The sequence below is a fragment of the Lepus europaeus genome, chromosome 12, assembly GCF_033115175.1.
Source record: "Lepus europaeus isolate LE1 chromosome 12, mLepTim1.pri, whole genome shotgun sequence".
NCBI lineage: Eukaryota > Metazoa > Chordata > Mammalia > Lagomorpha > Leporidae > Lepus > Lepus europaeus.
Window position 1 is genome coordinate 14,812,504 of NC_084838.1, and position 26,829 is coordinate 14,839,332.

The 26,829-nt window shown below is 42.0% G+C and overlaps 1 protein-coding gene across 1 annotated transcript in view; it reads left to right on the plus strand.

Annotated features, from left to right (window-relative positions):
* BRINP1 (BMP/retinoic acid inducible neural specific 1) overlaps positions 1 to 13,215 on the plus strand; it is a 156,988-nt gene extending 143,773 nt beyond the window's left edge. The window contains exon 7 of the mRNA XM_062206914.1: positions 12,075 to 13,215. Within this exon, the coding sequence (XP_062062898.1) occupies positions 12,075 to 13,215 (1,141 nt within the window). The remainder of the gene's footprint in view (positions 1 to 12,074) is intronic.
* Positions 13,216 to 26,829: the final 13,614 nt, after the last annotated feature.

Below are 26,829 nucleotides of genomic sequence, written 5' to 3' on the forward strand. Positions count from 1 at the left end.
TTTATTAGTTTTATCAAAAGCTGGTTAAAGGGGGAGGGAGAATGTCCAATAAGCTACTGTCCTTTTATTATTTATTGGGTGTATGTGTAGGGTAAGAACAGGAAGAGAGAAAGAAGGAGATTCCGCCAGCATTCCAATTCTGGAATGATCCCAAATAGCCATTCTGGAATTAGGCCAAGGCCACAGGAAATAGCCTTCAGACCTCCAGTAAGATAGACTTGAACTATAACTGCCTTGATCACTTGACCACCACAGTCTCCCATTCTGCCTGCTAGATGAGCATGATTTTTTTCCTTTTTAAAAAAGATTTATTTATTTTATTTTAAAGGCAGAGTTAAATTGAGAAGGAGAGAGCTTCCATCCACTGGTTCACTGGCCTCAATGGACAGGACTGCTCCGGGTTTTAACTAGTGAAGGACCCAAAGCTGGCGGGGTCCTTGATAACACCCTGGGGACCCAGAAATTCAGACTCTGGACACCGGTGATACAAACACAAGAGGCGGTTTATTTACGTTTTGCGCAAAACGGACTCCTCCCTCCTGAGAGAGTGAGGTCCTGGACGAGGGTTACAGGCAGTATTTAAAGGCAAAAACCACAAAATTATCTTAAGTAAGTGAATACAAAGGGGAAGGGGATTTTTGTTTATCTTAGTATACAGGCAGTTTTACTTATCTCAGTACACATCAGTTTTACTTATCTTAACCATTACACAAGGGGGGTTTCCAAACTGGTATTCCTTGTTATCTGCTAAGTTGCAGTTTCCCAGAAACTGACCTTTCTTGAAACTTTTTAACTGACCTTTCTTGAAACTTCCTTGTTTTTCAGCAGGTTAGACTCTGGTAAATTTTCACAAGTCCTTCACTAGGAGCCTAGAACTTCATCCAAGTGTCCCATGTTGGGGGCAGGGGCCCAAGCACTTGGACCATATTCTGTTGCTTTCCCAAGCTCATTAGCTGGGAACTGGATTGAATGTAGAGCAGCTGGGACTTGAGCTGGTGCTCACATGGGATGCCAGCGTCACAGGCAGCAGCTTAGCCTGCTACACCACATCAGCCCCCCGAGTGACATTTTTCATATCTTGGAATTAGTGTCAGTTCAGAGCAAGTGTTCAGTAATCCTTGAAAACTGTGATTATTTCCTTTCCCCCAGTGCACAGTTACCCAGGTAAAACGTTGTAGATTTCAGAAAAGTCTGGGAGAAAAATTAACCATGTATACTTTTGGCAGTGTGCAGAGTCTTCCTCAAGGGAAACATTCTGGTTCTGGGTTCCAGGTACTCCTTGTGTGACCACAAGCAAGTCGCATAACATGTCTACTCTGTTTCCTGTTTGTCACATGGACCAGACCTTGATAAGCATCATTCAGTTTTGAGATTCTGGAGTTCTGCCACTCTAAACGCATAGACAGCTCCAAATTGCGACTCTGATAGTCCCTGGCTTCTTATTTTTGCCTGCTTTTGTGTATGTGTGTGTGTGAGGGGAATTTTGGTAACAAAGGCTTATCCTGAATGTGCATTAAATTGTCCTATTAAATAGAGGACACAAATAAAACCAGGCAAGCTCAAGGCAGCTAGCTGTCAATCATAAGAGCCCACAAGTGCCCTCCCAACCATGCGACAATGAAGTTTTTAGTTAAGAATATCTTTGGCATATATTTATGAAGCAAAACAGAAGGCAACGAGACCCAACATGGTATTAAACAAAGGGTGTGCAATCTGGATGATGGGCATGGAGATATGTGCTGGGGATGAGCTTCACCGAAGGTGCTATGCAGGGTGTATTGAAGCTGACACCACTAGTCATATCTCCATTTCCATCCGTGTTTGTTATTCTGCATGTGTGGCAAGTAGGGCAATTGACTCACTTGGCTGACGTAAGGCAAGAAAATAAGCATTTCCAGATCTTTTTCGTTGTTTTTAGTTTTTGCTCTTTTTTTCCTGGGGCGCGGAAGTAGCTTCCTGTTCAGAATAGAATCTGGAGGCTCAGGGGAATGAGTCAGAAATAGAATTGAATTCTTATGATTTCTGTGGATAGCTCTGTCTTATCCTTCTTCAGGGCCACCTCTCAATTATCCTGCCCACCTCCATGCTCTCAGTCTAGCCAATCAACTCACACATGGGTGAATTGTAATCCCAGTGATGTGACAAGTCCCTAGTGACCATCGATGCTTGACTTTTCCTCTCTGAGTTCAGTCTTTCATACTGTTAAAATGAGATTCATAATACTCTCTCAACCCAGCCTAGGATATGGAGAAATTGTAAAGATCATAATTAAAGAACAAACAGAAGAGCTTTAGAAAGCTTCAAAGGAATTTAAAAAAAAAAAAAACAAAAAACGAATGTATCTCTTACTTAATAGTATTCTGGTTTCTTTAAAGGACTTATTTTGTAAATGTTTCCTTGAAGTACTACATACAAATAAAAAGTGCAAACATACTAAGTGTATAACAGCATTAATTTTCACAAACCAAATCCACATGTAACCAGCACCCTGATCAGGATATAGGGCGTTATTTGCACTACCAAAGGCACGTAGGAATTCCTCTGGGCACTATAAACCTCCTCCCTAAGAGAGTTACTCTTTTCATTGTCACATCCACCATAGGTCAATTTTGCCTCTAAAAAAAACAAAACAAAACAAAAACATGTATATGGTATGAACTCGTTATGAGTGGCTTCTTTCCTCTTTCTACTCTTCTGTGAGATTCCTCCATGTTGTTTTGTGTAGTTTGGTCATCCTTGTGTCCTACTATGTGTGTGGAAGTCTTACTGCTGGTGGTCATTTGTGTAGTCTACAGTGTGGGGCTATTGCAGAGAGTGCTACAATCTTATATGTGTCTGTTGGTGCACTTGTATTTGTGTTCCTGTTAGATACATAGTAGGAGTGGAATTGCCTGGACATGGTACTCATATGCTAAGCTTTCTAGATACTTCAATAGATATTTCTTGTTTTCCAAATTTACTGAAACAAATTTCATTCCTACCACTAGTGTAGGAGAGTTTCAGTTATTCTATATCTTTGCTAATATGAGCATTTTCCATTGTTTTGATTTTAGACCTTAGATTTTAAAAATTTATTTGTGAGGCAATGAGACAGACAAAGCTCTCATCTGCTGGTTCACTGCCCAGATACTCTCAATGGCCAGGACTGGGCTGGGAAAGAAGACCAGAGCCAGGAACTCAATCCAGACCTCCCACTTGACTCATTACCTGCTGCCTCCCTGGGTCTGCAGTGGCAAGAAACTGGAATTGGAAGCCATAGTCAGGGATCAGACTTAGGCATTCTAACATGGGATTTGGGCATCCAAACCATTAACCCAAAAGTATTTTTAATTTTATTTTAGCAAAATGGCAAATTGTGTAGTCTCTCTATAGTTTTTTTTTTTAAAGATTTATTTATTTTACTTGAAAGTCACACTTACACAGAGAAAGAGAGGCAGAGAGAAAGCAAGAGCGAGAGCGAGAGAGAGAGAGAGGTCTTCCATCCTCTGGTTCACTCCCCAAATGGTTGCAACAGCCGGAGCTGAACCGATCTGAAGCCAGGATTGAGGAGTTTGTTCCGGGTCTGCCTCACGAGTTCAGGGGCCCAAGAACTTGGGCCATCTTCTACTGCCTTCCCAAGCCATAGCAGAGAATTGGATCAGATTGGAGCAGCTGGGACTCAAACAGGCACCCATATGGGATGCCAGCTCTTTAGGTGGTAGCTTTACCTGCTACACCACAGCACCAGCCCCTATAGTTTTAATTTGCATTGTTCTGATGACGAATGGAGTTTCATGTGTTTATTGGATTTTTAAATATCCTTTTGTAAGGAAGTTTTTATAATATACAGCATTCCATTTTAAAGATGATTTATTTATTTGAGATGGATTGTGGGGAGAAACAGAGAAAAACAGAGAGAGAGAGAGAGATCTTCCATCTGCTGGTTCACTCCCCAAATGCCCTACAACAGGTGGGGCTGGACCAGGCTAAATCTGGGAGCCAGGAACTTAATCCATGTCTCCCATGTGTATCAAAGGGACTCAGCTTCTTGAACAATCACTGTAGCCTCTCAGGGTACACATTATCAGGAAACTGGAATCAACAGTGGAACCAGGATTCAAACTCAAGCACTCTGAAATGGAATGTGGGCATCCCAAGTAGCATCTGTCATCTGTTTTAATTTTGTAGTGGAAAAAAGATTACATGTCAAATTCCTTTTATTTAAAATTCATATTCAATTGACTCCAGCAGGGCTTGTTGCTTCCCAGTCCCTGGGATTTGTAAATCCATAGTTACTGTTTTCAAAGGGCTAATTTACTATGTGAGTTCCAGACAAACATAATAGTCATTTTCATGAGAGACAGTGAGCACCTACTATATATCAGGATCTTTATATACATTATCATTTCTGAGCCTCAGAACAACCTTGCAACCAGTATATTATAATTCCATTTTACAGCTGAGAAAATGGAAGCCTAGAAAGGACTTAGTTCAAGGTTAAATAATGAGTAGCAGAGCTAGGATTCAATGCACAATGTCTTCTGACTCAAGGCCTACGTAGCTCTTTCTTGTGTAAGCATCAGAGTGACAGAATTCATTAAAATTGCAGCATGAACAACCAGTGAACTAGGATATTAGGTTGTAATCAACTGGGCAGATCTAGTAGCCAAGAGGACTGTTTTTATCTGAAATATTCATAGAACATTGTTATTCCTTGCCTTTAGTAATGATAATGTTTGATGGTCAGTTATAACTTCCTCTCCCTGGAAACCTCCTGGAGCTTAATATCCTCAATTCTAGGTCATAAGACAAAGGTGCAAGATCTGTATTACTTTCCCCAATTGAGAGATCAGTAAACAGTGTCAAAAGGTTACATGACTTACTCAAGGTTAAATAGCAAGGTCATTCAAGGTCAAATAGTGGCAAAACAGGTTAAGAACTCATTCAACTTATTCCCACACCTATGATCAAAGCAACTCATTCTTCAGATCATTGATCTAAATGACCATTATTGTTAAGGCCAATTAGGTCCTGATTAGTCCGTTCTTATTTGGCAGCCTCTTGGTCTGAGTCTCTCCTTCTCTAATTCGCCTATTGCCCAGGAAGAATAAAGCAATCTTTCCATTCTTGGCTTTGGAACACCCTGCTGTTTCAGCCCTTCTGTCATTCCTAAGAGGCTTCTGCTCCCTCCTTCACTGTCTTCAGCATGTCCATGCCCCAAAGCAAAGTACTGAATTTGAATATGCAGCTGATGTTGCCTGTCACCTCCTTCCCGACAGAGAACTATGTAATTGCAAAAATTGTTTCATAACCCTCCCCAATTAAGCTCCTGACAACCTAATTTTAAAGACCCTGTTGAATTTTTACATTGCTGCTCTCCACTCCTTTCCTCCTTCCACTCTCCTGCTGTGTTCGCCAAGCAAGACCCCGGCACTTCCAAGTTAGGAAGTATATTCTGTATGGTAAGAGATGATGAAATCTTTCAGTTCACCCTTCTTTTTGTTATGAGTCACTTAATGTGGCTCTGGCATCTTGTGAAGAACTGAGAGAAGAAGGGAAAACACATTATTAAGGGAATGATAGAAACTCAAAGAGAGGAATAATTGAAACGAATATTTATCTGGGAAAATGACAGAAAGAGTGGGCCAGTTGTAATTCTGTTTTCTCCAAGCATTTATTTATTTATGTGAAAGGCAAAGTTACTGAGAGAGAGGGAGAGACAGAGAGCGATCTTCCATCCACTGGTTCACTCCCCAAATGGCTGCAACAGCTGGGGCTGGGCCAAGCTGAAGTCAGGAGCCAGGCCCTAGGAGCTTCTTCTGGGTCTCCCACATGAGTACATGGGCCCAAGGACTTGGGTCATCCTCTGCTGCCTCCCCAGGTGCATTAGCAGGGAGCTGGATCACAAGTGGAGCAGCCAGGGCTCGAACTGACACCCATATAAGATGCTAGTGTCTCAGGTAGCTGCTGCTTCTTTTTTTTTAAACTTTTTTTTTTTTTTCATTTGACAAGTAGAGTTATAGACAGTGAGAGAGAGAGACAGAGTGAAAGGTCTTCCTTTTCCGTTGGTTCACCCCCCAATGGCCGCTGCAGCTGGTGCACTGCGCTGATCCGAAACCAGGAGCCAGGTGCTTCCTCCTGGTCTCCCATGCGGGTGCAGGGCCCAAGGACTTGGGCCATCCTCCACTGCACTCCAGGGCCACAGCAAAGAGCTGGACTGGAAGAGGAGCAACTGGGACAGAATCCAGTGCCCCTACCGGGACTAGAACCCAGGGTGCCGGTGCCGCAGGCGGAGGATTAGCCTATTGAGCCGTTGCGCCCGCCTAAGGTAGCTTCTTACTCCACTGAGCCACAAAGCCAGTCCCTTAGTTTTGGTCCTTAGTAGCACATACATACACCAAGGTTCCTTTCAGTTGAGCCCCACTATTCTGACACCACTGATGTGCGCATCATTTATCAGCACCATTCCTTTAAAATACACACATACACACATAGCACGAGCTAAGGACAGTGCAGCATCAGACACCTAAAAACAACTATTTGTCTTCCCAGTTGAGTCTGTGGCCTACAGAGCACACCGTGGAGTCATACAAAATTACTAAGGCGCCCATTACAATGTCAAAGAAATGCCAAGGAAGAAACACAAGACATAATTCAGAACAGCAGTTTCATTTTTTTCACTTTCTCTCCACTTTTAAATACATGCTCCTAGTAGGCAAATGGGAGTTACGGATTATGGGTTTTCTATTTTTGCTGAGATCTCTCTCTCTTCCTGGCACTCGATTTGTATGATCTTCCCTAATGTGCTACAGGCCAGGGACTGCATCCTCATCTTAGGCAAAACCACCAATTAAAATCAGCAGGGAGTTTGCTTGAATTAGGATTCCCAACCTGGGCTCCCCTGCTGGGGGGCTCCTCCTTTGAAAGTGCTGATGGGAAGCCCTGGGTGGCAGAGCCTCTGTCCTCCAAATGATGGTGACTCCATGCTGTGTGTTGGGGAGACCTGCCAGGTTGCCAGCAAATCCTGGCCAAGGTCAAGACACAGCCCTCAGGGGAGCAGCTGCAGTGTCTCCATGGCTCTGAGCCTAGTTTTTCTAGAGTCTGGGGTGTGGAGGGTTAGGAATGTACAGCCAAGTAATTGAGGGAGCACTGAGTTTGGATCCAGAAACCCTGAACTCTGGTCTGCTCTGCCCATGCTGTGTGATCATGGATGACTTACAGTCCCTCTCAGATCTTCAATACTTCCATCAGTGAAATGGCAATAGAGAGAGGGAGTCCTATCTCCTGAGGTTGATGTTGCATAAAGGGACACCTGCCACAATGCAGAAAGCACTCAAGAAGCATTGATTTTTCTACCTCAGCAACCAAGTCTCAGTGCGTGGTTGTAAACATGAGGGGGATGGGCTGACCATTTCCAAGGCTTCTTCTGGAAGGTTCTCTGTGTCATAGGTCCAGTTTACTTTACTGGGAGCACTTGGCATCTATCAGTCAGACTCTATAATTTTACACTTTAGAAATGAAAATGCAGCTTCCTTCTCTCTCCTCCTTCTTCTTTCCATCCCTTCTTTGATCCCTTGTCATCAGCATGAATTGAAATCCCCTCCAATAGAAAGATGCTGATTTGGATGTATTGGAGTTCAGCTTTGGCTGCTAATGGAAGATGCTGTGGACCCCTAGGGATGGAGAAAAGCCTTTTAAAACCTGGTCTTTGCTGCCTCACACTGACTGTCTTTCAGAGGGACTGTGCCAGCCTTGGTGAGACCCTCCCCTCTGGAGCTGGCCTATTAAGATGCTTTTCTGTTGCCAGGGTTGAGGCAGGCTGTCACCAGCTAGCCTGGGAAATGGTATTTATAGATCACAGTCCCTCCTACACTTGGTCCCCAGCTTCTCTGTATGCACTTGTCCGTGAGCCCCAATTATCTGTGGATGGAGGAGAGGGACGCTAGCAAGTCCAGGAGAAGTGAGGAATGTGATGATAATAGGCCCTTCACACACTCAAACTTTCAGTATTTTTCCATTATTTCAATTTATTTATCTTTTTGTGGTTTGCTTCCTTTCTGCTCATCTTATCATTGTAACTTTACAATATGATTTCTAATAGGCAATGCACCCATGCTCAAAGTAGAGAGTCTGGTATTTGAACATGGAAACATGCAGTCACTTTGTGATCTTGGACAGGTTATGTCCGTTCTCAAGGACTAATTATCTTCATTGGTAACACCGAGACGTTGCGCACGGTGCTTCAGGAAATGGTATGAAGAATCACTTGCACTTTGCGTACTCTATAGTGAGTGCTTGGTAGATGTGTGCCATAGAGGACTTCAATTGCTCTAGGGCACTGCCTGCAATTGAAACTTGAACTCTTGATGGTTTCCAGTCATAACACTGAATGGAGGTGGAGAAAATACAGGAGATTGTGCTGATCATTGGAATTTGTGCTCATTATTGGAATTTGCATGTGTTAAAAAGAAACTAACAACTGAATGAGTTTGTTTTTCTGCTTTTAATCATCCTTCAAGGTGAAATATTAAAAAGTAAAGTAGCGGCAGGCCTTGGACTCAGAAGGAACATTGCTCCCCATCTTGGGTCCACCCCACTCTACTCCAGAAAAAGAGGGGGATGGACAACCAGCCCGTCTTCAAATGGACCATCCAGTGTCCACATTCCCTGAATCTGTGTGTTGTGACAAATGAAGGCTTGGCTGAATTCCTGCATTTCTGTCCTCCGCACTCTGACTTCCTTTCAACATTCTCCCCTCCAGTGTGTACTTCTCTGTAGCCTCTGTCTGCTTCTCTGCTCCATCTTCTCGCTATCGCCAACACCCAGTCCCTTTATCCCCTCTTGTCACCCTTCCCCATTCTCCACCTTTCTCCACTGTGTTCTCTTTTTCCCTCTTTCCCTCGGCCTCGTGCTCCCTGCTCCCCCTGAACACCACCTCCTTTCTAAATCCTCTTGCTGTATCCTTAATGCCTCCTTTGATGCAGCCCACAACCTCATGATTATTCTGAGGTCAGGAGATGCAGGTGCCATGCCACTCGCTAATGCGTCTCAGAGGGCCTCTGTCCCCAATCCCTCCTGCTCGACAGGGCTGGAATCCTAATTTGCCATTAGCCCCATCGCTTGTTGCAGCATCACCAGGAACTTTCATCTTTTTATTTCCCCCACTGAGGATTCTGAGAGTTCAGCCACAATGAACCATTGATTCAAGGAGTGGGGGCTGTGCTGCTGACAAAGGGTCCCAATGATGAGACACGAGAAAGGGGGCGCTCTACGGGGTTACAGAGTGCCTTGCAGATGGGAACAGAGGAGCTCTAAATGGGGCACTGTCCTGTCATTTGGAGAGCGAGTGACAGGGGCAAGTGTGGGCCATTGGAAAGAGGCATTTTGAAATGACGCTCCCGTCAGATGGAACCACGCAATCAGACCGGTGTGGAGAGCCCCTGCAGCTCGCAGAAATATCAGATGACTCATCCCCCAATATTCAGTCAATGTTCTGGTTTGGGAGGTGGGAGCCGCACAGCTCATTATTATTCTAGCTCCGTTTGCTGAAGGCTGGGCCTGCTGCTGTTCTCCAGGCTGTAATAGGATTGGTCTCACGAAGCAGAGACGGGAAGGCCTGGAGCTGTGTGGGTGGATGGGGTGGAAAACTAATACTGCAGTCCCAAGGGGAGAAGTTTGTTTTTCTTTTTAAAATGAAAAATAAGAAAATTATTAATATTCTTCGTACATTCATTCAGCAAACATTCATACATTCAGTAAACATCTGTGGAGCTGGGCTCTGGGCTGGGTGCTGGGGCTTGGGGTGAGGGAGCAGAGACCTCCGATGTGAAGCCTCAGAGCCCGGAGAGGACACTGACAAGAGGTTCTGTGAGTTTAAAAGGCACAGTGATTGAAGGAGCAGCACTGATTATTCCGCCATTTTCCCTCAGTTGATAAGCAACTCACTTAAAGCGAAGCATGCTGGGAAGCCACTTCAACAGTATCCATTTTCAAATGGATATAACAAATGGTTTTCCTCAAATTCCAGAGAGATAGTGAAATCCCTGAGAGTGTCTCAGTACCTTCAAAGGAAGAGCTTATTCTCTGGCATAAGAGTACTTTTTATTATTACCTTTGTCATAATTGCTTTATGGCAGGCTCTTCTAAGCACTTTCAATCTATTATCTTATTGGAGCTTTTCACCAGCTGCTTAAGCTAGCCTTCATTATCTTGGTGTTAGGTATGGATACTGAGGCTTAAAGAGATGAAGGGACTCCTTCCTGACTGTAGGATGGAGCTTTGCTCCCAGTTTTCTTGGGCCAGTATTCTTTTGCCTCTAAGCTCCACTTCCTCCCCCTGGCCCTTGGTGCTTGTGGTTTAATCATTGTGGGAATGATAGATTACATGGATTGTGGGTACTTCCTACCATGGGGGCACCATGCAAATTACCTTCTGTCTCCAGCTTCGTGAAATGGGGATCAGGAACCATTAAGACCACCATCATCATTACTGCCAACATCACCACAGCAAACCACTCATTTAAGAAAGGTGTTCATGGCCCTTGCTTGACAGATAAACAAAAGCCATAGCCATGAGTCAAGAGACTAATCACTGATCGTATGAAGTTGAGTCTGTCATTTCGGCTCTGAACTTCTGTGGCCATGTCTGCAAAATACAGGCAGGAATAACAGAAGTTAACTTTTATTGAGCCCTTTGTGCCTTCCAAGTTTGGGGCTAAGCCTTCACATAAAAATTCATGTAATCCCCACAAAAGTCCATTGTGGTGGGGCGATTAGGAAGGTGAAGGAAACTCCCCAGTATTACCTCAGCTTGCATGTGAGAGAGCCAGTGTTTTACGTGATCTCTGTCTGACCACAAGTTCCAAGCTGTTTTCAGGGTGTTGTTGTGAGGCTCAAATGAGGAAACGGGAACGAATATGCCCTGTGCTGAGTAAAAAGTGCTAGACACATGTGAAGGATTATTTGTAGCGTGGAAGACAGCCAAGAGATGACTTGCACAGAAATGAGGAAAGATGAGAGGCCTCTAGGCTGACTGCCTTACATATTTTTACCTATTCTTTTGTTACTTCTTATTTGATCAAGTATCCATCTTCATTGCAGTGTTGCAGTGGCTGGAATCTGGGAAGAGACTCCAGTATCATTTGTAGTCTTGAGGGGCACAGGGAGGAAGGCCTAGAGATATATGTTGCAATGGAAACACCACTTTGTTGAGACTTTGGAGCTCTAGAAAAACAGAGGAATAGCAGTTTGAATAGCCACTGTGAGGATCATGGAAGATGATCACCATGAGAGCATGACATGATTTCTCAAGTATAATAAAATATAGTTTCTTTTTCGAAGTTGTAACCTCATGGGAGCAATCTGTGAAGAGGTTTAAAAAAAAAAACAAAAACCTTTCTATTGCTGCTGTTCTTGTTTTTGTTTTTTAATTTGTTGTCATCCAGGAGGGCCATTTGAATTTAGACACTTTAATTTCCTGAATCAACTGTCTTTGGAGCTATTGGAAACAAAAGTTGGTAGGACCCAAGGGACATTTATTCCAATCTCCCCACGGTATGGGTGAGGACACTGAATACCAGGAGTATAAAGTCAAACAGCTGGTTTGGGGTAGGCAATTGGTTTAGCAGTTAAGACACCTCTTAGAGCTCCCACACTCCATATCAGAGTGTTGAGTTCGAGTTCCAGCTCCAATGTTGACTCCTGATTCCAGCTCCTGGTTAATGTGCACATTAGCTACTGCAGGTGATGACTCAACTAGTTGGATCCCTGCCAACTATGTAGGAGACCCAGCAGCTGCAGCTCTTTTGGGCAATTGGGGAATAACCCAGTGGATGGGGTACCTGCCTTTCTCTCTGTCTCTGTGTCTCTGCCTTTCAAATAAATATATTTTTTAAAAGTAGCTGGATTGTGACATTACAAGAAACCAAAATGTGATCTTAACAATTCCTATTCAGCCACCTTTCTGTTGCAATGGCTCCAGTCTGTCCTGTCATTCTTTGAAATTGGTGGCTCTAATTTGCATTATTAGTTGGAAAACCACAACCCACAACCTCACTCTCAGTGTTTAACATTCTCGGTTTTTCCCTTTTCCTCCAGGACCATTCAGCAGTGGCTTGCAAGGGTACAGTCGCTTCTCTACTGCAATGAGAATGGGTTCTGGGGAACCTTCCTGGAGAGCCAGAGGAGCTGCGTCTGCCATGGTAGCACCACGCTGTGCCAGCGCCCCATCCCCTGCATCATAGGTGGGAACAACAGCTGTGCCATGTGCAGCCTGGCCAACATCTCCCTCTGCGGCTCCTGCAACAAGGGCTACAAGCTGTATCGAGGCCGCTGTGAACCACAGAACGTGGACTCAGAGCGGAGCGAGCAGTTCATCAGCTTCGAGACAGATCTGGACTTCCAGGACCTGGAGCTCAAGTACCTGTTGCAGAAGATGGATTCGCGCCTCTACGTCCACACCACGTTCATTAGCAATGAGATCCGCCTCGACACTTTCTTTGACCCTCGGTGGCGCAAGCGCATGTCCCTCACACTAAAGAGCAACAAGAACCGCATGGACTTCATACACATGGTGATCGGCATGTCCATGCGCATCTGTCAGATGCGCAACAGCAGCCTGGACCCCATGTTCTTTGTCTACGTCAATCCATTCAGTGGGAGCCACTCTGAGGGCTGGAATATGCCCTTCGGGGAGTTTGGCTACCCACGTTGGGAAAAGATCCGTCTCCAGAACAGCCAGTGCTACAACTGGACTCTCTTGCTGGGCAACAGGTGGAAAACGTTTTTCGAGACGGTCCACATCTACCTACGTAGTCGGACTCGGCTACCTACCCTCCTGCGAAATGAGACTGGCCAGGGCCCTGTGGACCTGTCGGATCCCTCCAAGAGGCAGTTCTACATTAAGATATCAGATGTGCAGGTATTCGGATACAGCCTGAGGTTCAACGCCGACCTCCTCCGAAGTGCAGTGCAACAGGTCAACCAGTCCTACACGCAAGGCGGTCAGTTCTACTCCTCTTCATCCGTGATGCTCCTCTTGTTGGATATTCGGGACCGAATTAACCGCCTGGCCCCTCCAGTGGCCCCGGGGAAACCCCAGCTGGACTTGTTCTCTTGTATGCTGAAACACCGACTGAAGCTCACCAACAGCGAGATCATCAGAGTGAACCACGCCTTGGACCTCTACAATACCGAGATCCTCAAACAGTCGGACCAGATGACAGCCAAACTCTGCTAACCCGGACTCCTTGCTGTGACTTTCCCTTTTGATGTACAAACACAACAAAACCGAACAAAACAATAATTTGTAAAATGTAATTAATAGTCAAAGAAAAGGAGGAAAATCTTCATGTGTTGGGAACTAAGACGTCCTAGCAGCTGTATAAAACCGTTGGGCATGTTTGTGATTTCTATACTCTGTCACGAAGAAAGGTCTCAGCCTTTTGTGGAGCTATGAGCAACTTGCTTCTTAGGCCTCAGGTGCTGTATTGAGGGGGGAGAAGGGGAGAGCATATGCAATGAATTGTAAAGATCTCTGCTGTGCAGGTGCTAAGATTAAACACTAAAAAGAAAGAGAGATATATGTAATGTACAACCGACACTGCCATTTTTCCTTGTGGGAGGAAATGGACACAGATAAAGAAGATATTTCTTCGGTTATGATTTCTTCCCTCTTTATGCTTAATTCCTTGTGGTTCTTTCGACTCATTCTCACACAGGGCTGGCATGCAATGCCAGTGCTATCTCATGCACGTGGCTTCCTTCATTCTCCAAAATTAAAATTACTGGAAGCCGACCAATAGGTAGGATTGGGAAGAGACACATTCCTATCATTACAAGACAACGCACAACTTGAGATATCATCTCCTCAAGCTCATTAGTTGGAAAATAGGCTCAGAGAGGAATGGCATGCCAGTGATCACACCCTGAATAATATTACTGCCTGAATAAGAAACTGAGCCCCACCTTTGCCTCCCTTCGCAACATACCTTCTTCCAAATCATGCTGGCCACTTTGTGTTTTCTCTGCCAACATGGCTGTAAAAGGATGAAGTATTTTTCAGACTGAGGTTGTTTTGACAGGTTTCCATACTAGTGTGTATAGGTATCCCTCCCACCTACTTTCTTCAAAAAGAAATGGTTTCATATTTCCTAGAAATACTTTCCATATGAAAGAGTTTTAGTTTGAATAAAATCAATGACTAAAAATAGGATAAGTTTTAGTATTACATTGATCTGCCAGACAAATACCTCAAGTTAGCATCTGCAACAATTATCTAGAGGTCATCAGAGTCTGTGATAATGTGACACTTTATCCTTTGATTAACACAGAATACACATACACACACACAGTACACTCCTGTAAAAGATTTGGCCAGGTAGCACTTCCTGGTCTTCAGGAACTCTGGTTTTGTTTTATTTTATTTTATTTTATTTTATTTTATTTTATTTTATTTTATTTTATTTGCTAGGTGATACTTGCAGAAGGTGCTTCCCAAGCCTCAGGTTATTAATTTCTATGTTGGCAACAAAAACACAGAACTGCAAAATTATAGGATGGTAAGAGAAAATATGATCATTATGATCTGAACTTCTGCCATGTGCATATCTCTTCATTATTATTGGAAATCACCACCTTTCACTAACTGGACCATTCCAGGGCAGGAGGCTGCTTATCTCTATTTTCTGCTTTCCTTGAACTCTTTCATGGAAGGGAAGCCACAACCTGCACTTCAGCTTATCCTATTACACAGATCTAGTGGTTAGAATATTCTTCCTTCCTTTGACCAGGTTTGCATACCTTCACCCACTGGCTCCAGTTCTTCTCATGATAATATTATCCTGGTAAAATACAAAATCTTCTGTGATAGTATGAAACAAGTGAACACCATCCTTGATGCAGTTTATTCTATGGTGAAAGAAGAGAGCTTCAATACATAAAACGTGAAGAATTATCTAGGTTGCTTAATTGTATGTGGGGGTGGGAAAGAGATTCTTTTTCTAGAGTGGTAAATTTCAACTTTAATATTCCAAGATTTATTATGAATTAATAACCATTTATTTTATGCCATTTTAAACACATGTACACTTTATAGTAACATAGGTTTTTGGACTTTAGAATTTGGAAAGGTTCAATGCTCATTTCAGTCTCATTCCTTCTTGCCAGAAGTCACATCACAGTTATCCATCAAGCACAGAATTTTGCAGAAGGCTAGTAAATCATCATACACTTCAAGTAGATGAATGAGATATGTCTGAAATACAAATATTTGTAAGTAAATGATCCATACATTTTGCCACTCAAAAACTTGTGGAAAAGATGGGCATACAAATGAATTAAAAATAATTACCATACACCATAATGAGTGCTATCCCAGAGGCATTCACACAAAGAGGAGCCATGAAGAAGTTACCAACTCAGTTTTTGAGGAAGAAAAAATTTGATAGAAGGAACTTGTTCATTCTGAGTGTTGGAACAAAATTAAGAAATGAGGAGAATAGAAAGGAACACAATAAGCAAAGGAATAGTAAATACAAAAACACAAAGGTTTTTTTTTAAAATAAACAAGGCATACTTAAGGATCATGGTTATAATTTTTAAGATGTATCATTTGAGATGGTGAGCCTACCAAGGAGAGTGAGGATTTTGACTCTACATGAGATGTAGAAAGAAATGTCCATAATATTTACAACCTGAAGAATGAATTTAAGATTCTCTGTTCTTCAGTTGCCTCTTTTCATTTTTGCTTCATCACTACTCTCCAGGCACTTCCAAAGACTCCTGATGGAATAACTGTATTTGCATAGCACTTTATAGATTGCTAGGCAATCTTCATGTGCACTGTGCTACCTCATCCTTACCACAATTCAACTTGGACCTTCAATCTGAACCTTCCCCAGACTCTACCAACTTTCTTTGTAGGAAAAACCTCTCTCCTTCACCTGAAAAAATGTGAACTAAGTCACCTCATTTTATAGAAAACAGCAATATCTAGTGACTGGGAAGGACAGGGAAATAGAGAAATTTTCACAGAGAAGAATGCATTCAGACATCAAAACATGCATTCTAAGCCGATGAGAAAATGCTTTGAAGGAACATGAAGTTCTGTGGATTTCCAAATGCTTCTTACTTGGGTTTGATTGGCCTTTGAGCCAACAGGGGTCCGCTTTGGATGGGAGAAAAAGAAACCTGACACCTTCAAGTGAGATTTTAGTTTAATTAGTGTCTTACCAATTTGATGTAGCAACCAAGGATCCACAGTCTCTGATTAACATGCTGATGCTAAGACACAAGAGTGAACAGAATGCCCATTTGGATAAGGCCTGGCAGTAAAGTGTGGCATTGCCATGGAAACCAGAGAAAGTCATTAATTATCTATCAAATAAAATCATTGGAAAATTCTGGACCCTGGCATTATATGCCTCCTTCAAAGAGGAGGGCAAGAAAAAGGTCACTTTAGCAGCAAGCCTCCCTTCAGTGATTAAAATCTCAGTTACACGTAGACAGCATGTTGCAAAGTGGAAAAAAGTTTAAAGAATAGAAAGGACACAATGGAAATGAAGCTTTGAAATTATCCAAGTCCACGAATGTAATTTGGAATGCAGAGTACCTGTTGGGTTGCCTATACTGATAAAATTATCTAGATGACAAACATTTTATCCTAATCTGTTTTGTTGAAAGTGATGATAACATGGATCCACTAGATGGTGATAAATGACCAGGGGAAGAGACTGGAGTCAATGGATGAAGAACGATTAATCACTCATATAGAATATGCAGATCATATAAGCTTCAAATTAATAGAGGATAGAATTTAAAAATCACAAAGAAGGAAGAAAGGGACAATAAAAGCATTAACATAACTGGAGTAATCTAAGCTGATAAAACTTACTACATAGTAATTACAATAAATGTAATTGGATAAAACTGGTCAAAAGAAAAACAGGTCATTGAATTACAACTTATAAATTACAAGGTGAAAATAAAGTAGTGTTGAAAATGAAAGGATAGGTAAAGATACACTGGCTACGTTGTTTTAAAAGGGAGAGCTGGTATATCATGCTGTGAAGCAAAATATACTATTTGGTTAAAGATAATTTACCAAGATGAATGGAGAGAGCACTGACTGGTCTCAGAATCACAGACTATAAGCAGTAAAGGACTTTTTAAACAAATTTTAAACTTTCAGAAGTAAAGAATTATATGCAAAGCTCTTCTACCAATTTTGAACACTGACCATGAATTTAGTTCCCTTTCCACTGTCTCAGAATGAAAGGTCTTCTAGCCCAGTCTCCTAATGAATACAAGTACCAAGGATCAACCCCATTACTTTTCCATGGAGTAACATTCTGTCTCTCTGTCTCTGTCTCTCTTATCTCTTATGATCTCTCTCTATATATCTTATTTTTCCTTGTGTCATCTTAATCTTATACACAAGGATTTTACCAATTCAGAAGTAATCAAATTCTTGGATGGTTCTAGTGATCTCACTCTGGAGGGAGATCACTTTTCCTGAGAACAGTGACTCCAGCCTTCTAAATCATAAAGCCTAGAAGAAAGAGGTTGCTTGAGCTATCTCTCTAGTTTTAATATCCCTTCTTCTTACAAATCATCATTGGGACCTAAAATTACAAGTGGAAGATCATTCTTTACTTTTCAGCATCAAGTATAAACATCTGCATTATGATTCAAGACATGGGATATATTCTCTAACTACTTTGCAAGCAAATTCAACACAAATAAAAAAAGATGTAGGGAATGGAGCAGGAGATAATCGAATCAGTGAGTAGAAAATAACCTTGTTAGTTACATAAACCTGACATATAGTTAATTTGAGGAGAATTGGGAAAACTGCAGATATATTTGAGAAATGTGGAAGCTACAGGCTCTTTCCAAATAAAAATATCACATACACTGTTGAATAGTATTTCACAGATCCCTTAATGGTCTTTCATGAACATACTCCAATGCTACTAAGCTTGGTTAAGTGTCTCTAGTCTAGTCTAAATTGTAAGTTTAGTTCCATTTTCACTATCTCAAGCATTATTTGTCCTAAGATGACATATCAGGTGAAGGTAGTTCATATAACAGCTTCCTGTCCTTGGGGAAGGCAGCATCTTGATAGGAGTGGTAGCTGTCACTTTTATAAAACTCAGCATGTACTACTTACAATTTTATTAAGTAGATATGTTCTTTGAAAGTTTCCACAGAAAAAGAGAGGCTTCTAAACAGAAAAGAATTGGTCTAGGTAAAAGCATATAAAGGAATGCATTGGTATGTATCACATCATTAGTAGATATACTCTGGGTCACTGAACTTGGTACAAAAATGGACATAAAATTTCAAGGAGAGATGAAGTCAGAAAAAAAAAATAAGCCTCCATTCACCAGCTTGTAATAAACAAGTTTCATGAGTCACAAGTTGAGTTTCTCCCTGAATTGGGTCTCTGGCCTATACTCCCAAAATTTCTAGCTTGTTCCCCAAAGTCTGTCAGTTGCACCCAAGAACAAGTCTCTCTCTAAGAGTAGACAATGAGTTCCTGTTATAGCAAAGCTTTCTCGCTTTGCTAAAACATTTAAATGTAGGCATTTATCCCAAGAAGAAAATGGCTTTGATAAAAAATTATATGAAAGCCTTAGAGGTAATGATAAGAAGGAAAATTCAAGTCTAAATGTTAGTGTTGATGTCAACAAAGATGACTATGAGCTCCCTGACTAGTGATTCCCTCAAGACTTAACCATGACTATATTGGCCTGATTTTGCCACAGGATAGATGAGTAAGGAAATTGTAATTATTTTATAAATTATGAGTAAGGAATTTGTAATTATTTTATAAATTATGAGGTTATAATTATTTGTTATTAATTGTATAAATAACTATAAATTAATGATAATGTCACCTAATATTTTGTTAGTGCAAACAAGGATTCTAAGCTTAAAGTCTTTACTCAGGTGCTACAGAACCAGAATGACCAAGATCTAAATATCAGAATTCAAAATTTTGATTTCCCAGTGATTTAAGCATTTTTTTCAGTGATTTAATACTTAATATTATTCTGGACATGAGAAAATAACCAGTAGCATAGTACCAGTACTAATAGCCACTAATAGTGGCTAATAGTATGTTCCTTGAGAGAGGAAACATGTCTTTGAGCTTGGATATTTATAAAAATGTGCAACTTGAGTGAGATATTTAACCTCTTTGAGATTCAATTTATTCTTCTATAAAAAGGAAATTCTTTTTTTAAATTTTTTAATTTATTTTTTAAGGAATACAAATTTCATAAGTGCAACTTTAGGAATATAGTGATTCTTATTATACTTGCCCTCCCACTCACACTTCCACACCCCTCCTTCTCCTCCCTCTTCCCTTGCCAGTCCCATTCTCCATTAAGATGCATTTTAAATTTACTTTGTACACAGAAGACCAACTCTATACTAAGTAAAGACTTCAACAATTTGCCAGGTTGCTCCTCTTCCAGTCCAGCTCTCTGCTGTGGCCCTGGAAGGCAGTGGAGGATGGCCCAAGTGCTTGGGACCTGCACACACATGGGAGACCAGGAGAAGCACCTGGCTCCTGGCTTCGGATCGGCACAGCACACTGGCCGTAGCGGCCATTTGGGAGTGAACCAATGGAAGGAAGACCTTTCTCTCTGTCTCTCTCTCTCTCTGTCTAACTCTGCCTGTCAAAAAAAAAAAAAAAATTACACACACACACACACACACACACCTGAGAACTAGTTTTATAATTAACTCTCATAATACAACTTATTGAAGACAGAGTTCCTCCATGGGGAGTTAGTGCACAGTGACTCCTGTTGTTAATTTAACAATTGATACTCTTATGTATCATGCCAGTGACCACCAGAGGCTGTTAAAATGAGCTGCCTTGGCTATAGAAGACTTTTGAGTCCACAAGCTCCATCAGTATTTGGACAAGGCCATAAACAAAGTGGAAGTTCTCGCCTCTGTTTAGAGAAAAGTACATCCTTCTTTGATGGTCATTTCTTTCTGCTGGGGTCTCACTCACAGAGATACTTCATGTAGAACATGTTTTGTCATGTGTCTCGGTATTTCATGCTGAAATGCTCTCACGGGCTTTTTAGCCAGACCAAGAAGACTTAAGGGCTGATTCTGAGGTCAGAGTTTTACTTAAGCAATTGCCATTCTATGAGTCTACTGTGTGGACTGCTTCCCATGTTGGAACATTCTTTCCTTTATAATTCTATCTATTATTATTGCCAGGCACTTGATCCTATTTATATGATCACTTTAATACATAATACTATCTATGTGTTCACTTTAACACTAATATGGTCACTTTAACAATTAAGATGGCATTTTTAACAGTATTTGGAGTCCCATGACAAATTTTTTAGAAGGTTTTTATTTAATGAATACAAATTTCATATGTACAGCTTTTAGGAATATAGTGGTTCTTCCCCCAATTCCCACCCTCCCACCCCACTCCCATCCCACCTCCTATTCCTTCTCCCATTTCATTCTTCATTAAGATTCATTTTTAATTGACTTTATATACAGAAGACCAAATCTATACTAAGTAGAGATTTCAACTGTTTGCACCCACACAGACACACAAATTATAAAGTACAGTTTGAAGACAGATTTTACCATTAATTCTCATAGCACACCTCATTAAGGGTAGAGGTCCAACGTGGAAAGTAAGAGCACAGTGACTGCTGTTGTTGATTAAACACTTAGCACTCTTATTTTTGATGTCAATGACCACCCAAGGCTCTTGGCATGAGCTGCCAAGGCTATGGAAGCCTCTGAATCCACAAAGTCTACCATGACAAGTTTTTAATCTGTACCCTTAGAAGTAAGTCCATAGGAATGTGTGCAGAACTATACAGCTTTACAGTTACAAACTTCCTCCTCCCTCTCTTATCCCTACTTTTATTTTTTACTGAGATCTATTTTCAATTGACTTTATACACATGATTAACTCTATGTAAAGAGTTTAACAAATAGTATAAAGGAAAAAAATGAAAAAACAAAAACCAACAAAACTTGTAGAAGTAAAATCAACACTTCAAGAAGGGATGATTTGAATTTCCCTTGTCTTGACTGTCAACAGTTTTGGAAATTCTTTTTTTTTTTTTAATAAGAGATTTACTTATTCATTTGAAAGTCAGAGTTACAAAGAGAGAGAAGGAAAGACAGAGGGAAAAATCTTCCATCCATTGGTTCACTCCCCAAATGGCCAAATTGACTAGTGCTGGGACAGACCGAAGCCAGGAGCCAGGAACTTCATCAAGGTTTCCCACATGGGTGGCTGGAGCCCGGGGACTTGGGCCATCTTCTACTGCTTTCTCGGGCATATTAGAAAGGAGCTGGGTCAGAAGTGGAGCAGCTGGAACTTGAACTGGAGCCCACATGGGATGCTGGTACTGTCCAAGGAAATTCTTAATAAGTCCTCCTTAATATGATTGTTATGTAAATTAATTTCTTTTAAAGAACCTGGAACACTACCTGGAATGTAAGTAGTAAAACTGTTTAATTAGTAACATAAATAAAAATATAATTTGAATAGACATACATGGAAATTAATGTTAATAATAATATAACAATAGCTAAAATTAATGACCTTAGTTTACATGCCTGCCACTATATTAAGAATCTGGGCCGGCACCGTGGCTTAACAGGCTAATCCTCCGCCTTGCAGCGCCTGCACACCAGGTTCTAGTCCTGGTCGGGGCACCGATCCTGTCCCGGTTGCCCCGCTTCCAGGCCAGCTCTCTGCACTGGCCTGGGAGTGCAGTGGAGGATGGCCCAAGTTCTTGGGCCCTGCACCCGCATGGGAGACCAGGAGAAGCACCTGGCTCCTGGCTTCGGATCAGCACGATGCACTGGCCACAGCGGCCATTGGAGGGTGAACCAACGGCAAAAAGGAAGACCTTTCTCTCTGTCTCTCTCTCTCACTATCCATTCTACCTGTCCAAAAAAAAAAAAGAAAGAAAAAAAAAAAGAATCTGATGCAAGTTATATGTGCCTTAACCCATTTAGGCTGCCACACAAAATATTTAGACTAAGTAATTTCTGGCTGAAAAAAATTTTTTTCAGTTCAAGAGACTGTGAAGTCTAAGATCAAGGTGGCAGCAGATTTGGTGTCTATGAGGTCCTGTTTCTCATGCATGGGGACTTTTGCTCTGTCCCTCTCATAGTGACTTAAGGGAGCTCCCTTAAACCACTTTTATAAGGACATTAAGCCCACTAATTAGAGTGAGGACCTAATGACTTAATCAATTCCCAAGGTTCCCAACTGGTAATACTATGAGTCATTTGGTACATGTCAACACATGAATTTGGAGAAAACATCACTATTCTGACCATAGCATCTTATCTGACTTCATGGAAACCTAATGAAGTGGGTCTAATTACCACTTCATTTTATGTATGAAAACACTACTAAACCTTGGAAAGTTGAAGTAACTTGTTTGTGGCCACACAGCTACCTATGGAATTATGACATTAGTCTCCAAAATAGATTCCTTAACTATGGCACATCCTATTTCTTTAATAATTTCAAATGAGTGCTTTAACAATGTGATCCATAAGAATAATCCAGACCAAAGGGCATCTGACACCACTTCTTTACCATAGAATTGTTGAATTCCTTCATGAACTGGAGTTAAGAGTATTTAAATAGTGTTAAATGTACTGACACCTGGATTTACAGAACTCCATTCAGCAGGGACCCTGGAGGAACAGGTTGGCTAAAGCAGATTTTCCATCTGGAAGAGTGTGATCTGGCTCAAAGCCTGGATGCATTTCTTACTCTTCAAACACCTCAGGGAAGCCTACTGACTCCAGGTATGGCAACCATCTCTTTGGCTCAGTACTATTGACTTGTGTATTGCTCTTCTCTTGGAATGAGCAGTGCTGAAAGATAAAACGGGAAGTCAGGGAGCAGTGGCATAGGCAATTTAGGTCAAGAGATGCAAAGAGTCATCTGTTCCCTAAAACTTTGGTGCAAAAAGAAGACATTTTATCTCTAGTGGAACAATTCCATATTTCAAAATAGTCATGGAACAGGAACCAATGTGGCCCAGGATTCCTGAAGACCCATTTATTATGGTTTGAATATTTGTTCCTACAAACTTATACAGGATTTAGTCTCCAAATTTTTTTTTATAATGGTACTAAATTGGAGGAAGCAACACAATGGTGAGGAACCACTGGGAAGTGATAAATCAGGCATTTGAGGCTGAGCTCCCATGATTGAATTATGGTGGCTTTATAACATGGCAGAGAGAGCAAGCACAAATATGTGGATATGTGTGCTCTCTGTCTCTTATCATGTGATGGCCCGTGCCAGCCCAGGACTCTACCAGCAAGAACACCATCACCAGAGGCCAAATAATTGGAGCTCATCCAATCATGGACTATGAAACTCCAGGATCATGAGCCAAAATAAACTTTTGTTATGAAGTTAGCTTGCCTAAGGTATTTCATTATAGTGACTAAAACTGCCTAATAGGGTCAGGTGTTGTGACTCAAAGCTAGTCAAGCTTCCACTTGGAGTACCTTCATTGCACACTAGAGTGCTGGTTCCAGTCCTGACTCCTCTGCTTCTGAGCCAGTTTCCTGCTAATGCATCTTGGGAGGCAGGGGATGATGGTGTCAGCAGACCCAAATGCAGTTCTGACATCTACTTTAGGCCCGGCTCAGTGCTGTTTATTGCAGGCGTTTGTATAGTGAACTAGCAGACGGAGGATCTCTCTTTCACTCACTCTTGATCTTGCTCTCACTCTCTCAAACTTTGTGACTTTCAATTAAATGAAAATAAATGAATTAAAATGTGTATTTTCAAAAGCTTACTAATGGGGCTGGTGCTGTGGAGTACTGGGTAAAGCTGCTACCTGCAGTGCTGGTATCCCACATGGGCGCTGGTTGGAGTCCTGGCTGCTCCACTTCCAATCCAGCTGATCTGATGTGCTTGGGAAAGCAGTAGAAGATGACCCAAGACTTTGGGCTCTTGCATGCACATGGGAGACATGGATGGAGCTCCTAGCTCCTGGCTTTAGCCTGGCCCAGCCCTGACCATTGCAGCCATTTAGGGAGTGAACCAGAGATGGAAGACTTTCTCTCTTTCTGTCTCTCCCTCTCTCTCCTTCCCTCTCTGTAACTCTAACTTTCAAATAAATGAATAAACATTTTAAAAAATAAAAAGCTGACTTATACACCATCCCAGGCCCATTCAATATAGATATATATAGCTAGAGGGGATCTGGAGAGTCTATGAGGGAGGATGGAGAATGACTTCTACAGACAATTGATGAGGCTCTGAAAAGACATTGTCTCTGTTCAGCTCAGCTTCCTGCTGTCACCCTACTTTTTTTTTTTTTTTTTTAACAGGCAGAGTGGACAGTGAGAGAGAGAGACAGAGAGAAAGGTCTTCCTTTTTGGCATTGGTTCACCCTCCAATGGCCACTGCGGCCGGCACATCATGCTGATCCGAAGCCAGGAGCCAGGTGCTTCTCCTGGTCTCCCATGCGGGTGCAGGGCCCAAGGACTTGGGCCATCCTCCACTGCCTTCCCGGGCCATAGCAGAGAGCTGGCCTGGAAGTGGGGCAACCGGGATAGAATCCGGCGCCCCAACTGGGACTAGAACCTGGTGTGCCGGCGCCGCAAGGCGGAGGATTAGCCTGTTGAGCCATGGCGCCGGCCAGCCTACTTTCTCATACTATTTGCAACCCCTTATCCCAGAAGTCCCAGAATTTCCATTCCTGTCCATAACATGCAAGTCAATTTTTCTTTCTCTTACAGTGGTACAAAGCTTCATTGATATAAAGGTTGAATGCAGACAATAAATCTTGATAAGGGATTTTAAATGCTTATGACAGCATTACTGCTACATGTACTACTGTAGAAACATCACTTCTATAAACAATGTGTAGGGACAAAGGGAATGTAAATGATGCTTTCTACCCTTATGGGGTCATCTTGGTCTTAGGGAATGGGATCCAGCACATATCGACAGAAGAGGAAAAGAAGGTGCATAATGTTTTCCAAGCCTCTAATGTGCCAGACTTTTAACACATGTCTTTTTTAAAATTTTTTTTTATTTTTTATTTCATAAGTGTGAATTTACAAAGTACAACTTTTGTATTGTTGGGGCTTCCCCCCCCAACCTCCCTCCCTCCCATGGCCCTCCCCTCTCCCTCTCCCATCCTGCCCTTTATCGAGTTTCATTTTCAATTACCTTCATATACTGAAGATCAACTTAGTATATACTAAGCAAGGATTTCAACAGGCTGCATTCACACAACCGCACAAGGTATAGGGTATTGTTCCACTAGTAGTGTTTTCAAGTTTTATAGTAAAACACATTAAGGACAGAGATTCTACATGGGGAGCATGTACCCAGTGACTCCCGTTGTTGATTTAAAAATTGGCACTCTTATTTATGACGTCAGCAATCACCCGAGACTCTTGCTATGAGCTGTCTAGGCTATGGAAGTCCCTTGAGTTCACCGACTCTGAACTTCTTTAGTCAAGGCCGTGTCACAGTGGAGGTTCCTTCCTCCCTTCAGAGAAAGGCGCCTCTCTCCTTGATGGCCTGTTCCTTCTGCTGGGGTCTTGTTCACCAGGGTCTTTCATTTAGATTGTTTTTTGCCATCGTGTCATGGCTTTCCATGCCTGTGAGACTCTCATGGACCTTTTAGCCAGATCCAAATGTCCCAAGGGTTGATTCTGAGGCAGGAGTGCTGTTTTGGGCGTTTGCCATTCTATGAGTCTGCTGTTAACACATGTCTTTTAAAATCCTCACAAATCCTTACAAGGGAATTGTTATTATTTCCATTATATGGATGAGGAAACTAGGACATCAAAAATTCAGATGAAATAGATTAATTTTGCAATTACTTACTTAGCATAAGCATTGAAAAATAAGGATAAGGGGCCAGCACCATGGCTTACTTAGTTAATCCTCTGCCTGTTGCGCCGGCATCCCATATAGGCTTCAGGTTCTAATCCCAGTTGCTCCTCTTCCAGTCCAGCTCTCTGCTGTGGCCCCGGAAGGCAGTGGAGGATGGCTCAAGTGCTTGAGGCCCCTGCATCTGCATGGGAGACCAGGAGGAAGCACTTGGCCATGGCTTCGGATCGGCGCAGCGCCGGCCGTAGTGACCATTTAGGGGTGAACCAACGGAAGGAAGACCTTTCTCTCTGTCTCTCTCTCACTGTCTAACTCTGTCTGTCAAATAAAAAAAATAAGGATAAGATTAAGTGGTTAGTATCACTTGATGTAAGACCTGGAAGGATTCAATTCTTGGCTCTGACCTTTACAAAGGATGTGACCTTGGAAAGATACTTAACCATTGTGTACCTCAGTTTGTTCATCTACACCTGTGGGGAAAATAACTCCTACTTCTCTGGGCTGCCTTGAGGATGCTCCTTTTGCCAGATTTCCACCCCTTACATGAGTTAGTGAAATTAAAGTCCTGCCTTAACTCCCTGGTACATAGCAAACATTTACTTGAAGTTAATTTTTATTATTCCTCTGAGCTAGACATGGCCTAAGACTGCAGCTTGAAATCATTGACTTTTGTCCCTTGGTTTCCCTTGGCATATGGGTCTCCTCTAGAAACCTTCCCAGCACAGGAGCCCATTGGAAGAGGTAGAGACAAACCCTTATTCACAAACTACTAATGACAACAAATGTGTTTAAAAATAGGGACAGGGTGTAAACAGAGGAAATAGAGCTTTTAAACAGTAAAAATGGAACCTGGAAACAGGAGAATGAAAGACTGAATTTGTAGGAGAGGGAGCTTCGAGTGATCGTTTCCAATGTCCTTTCCCTTGACAAAGCTTGGTACAGCCTCACCCCATT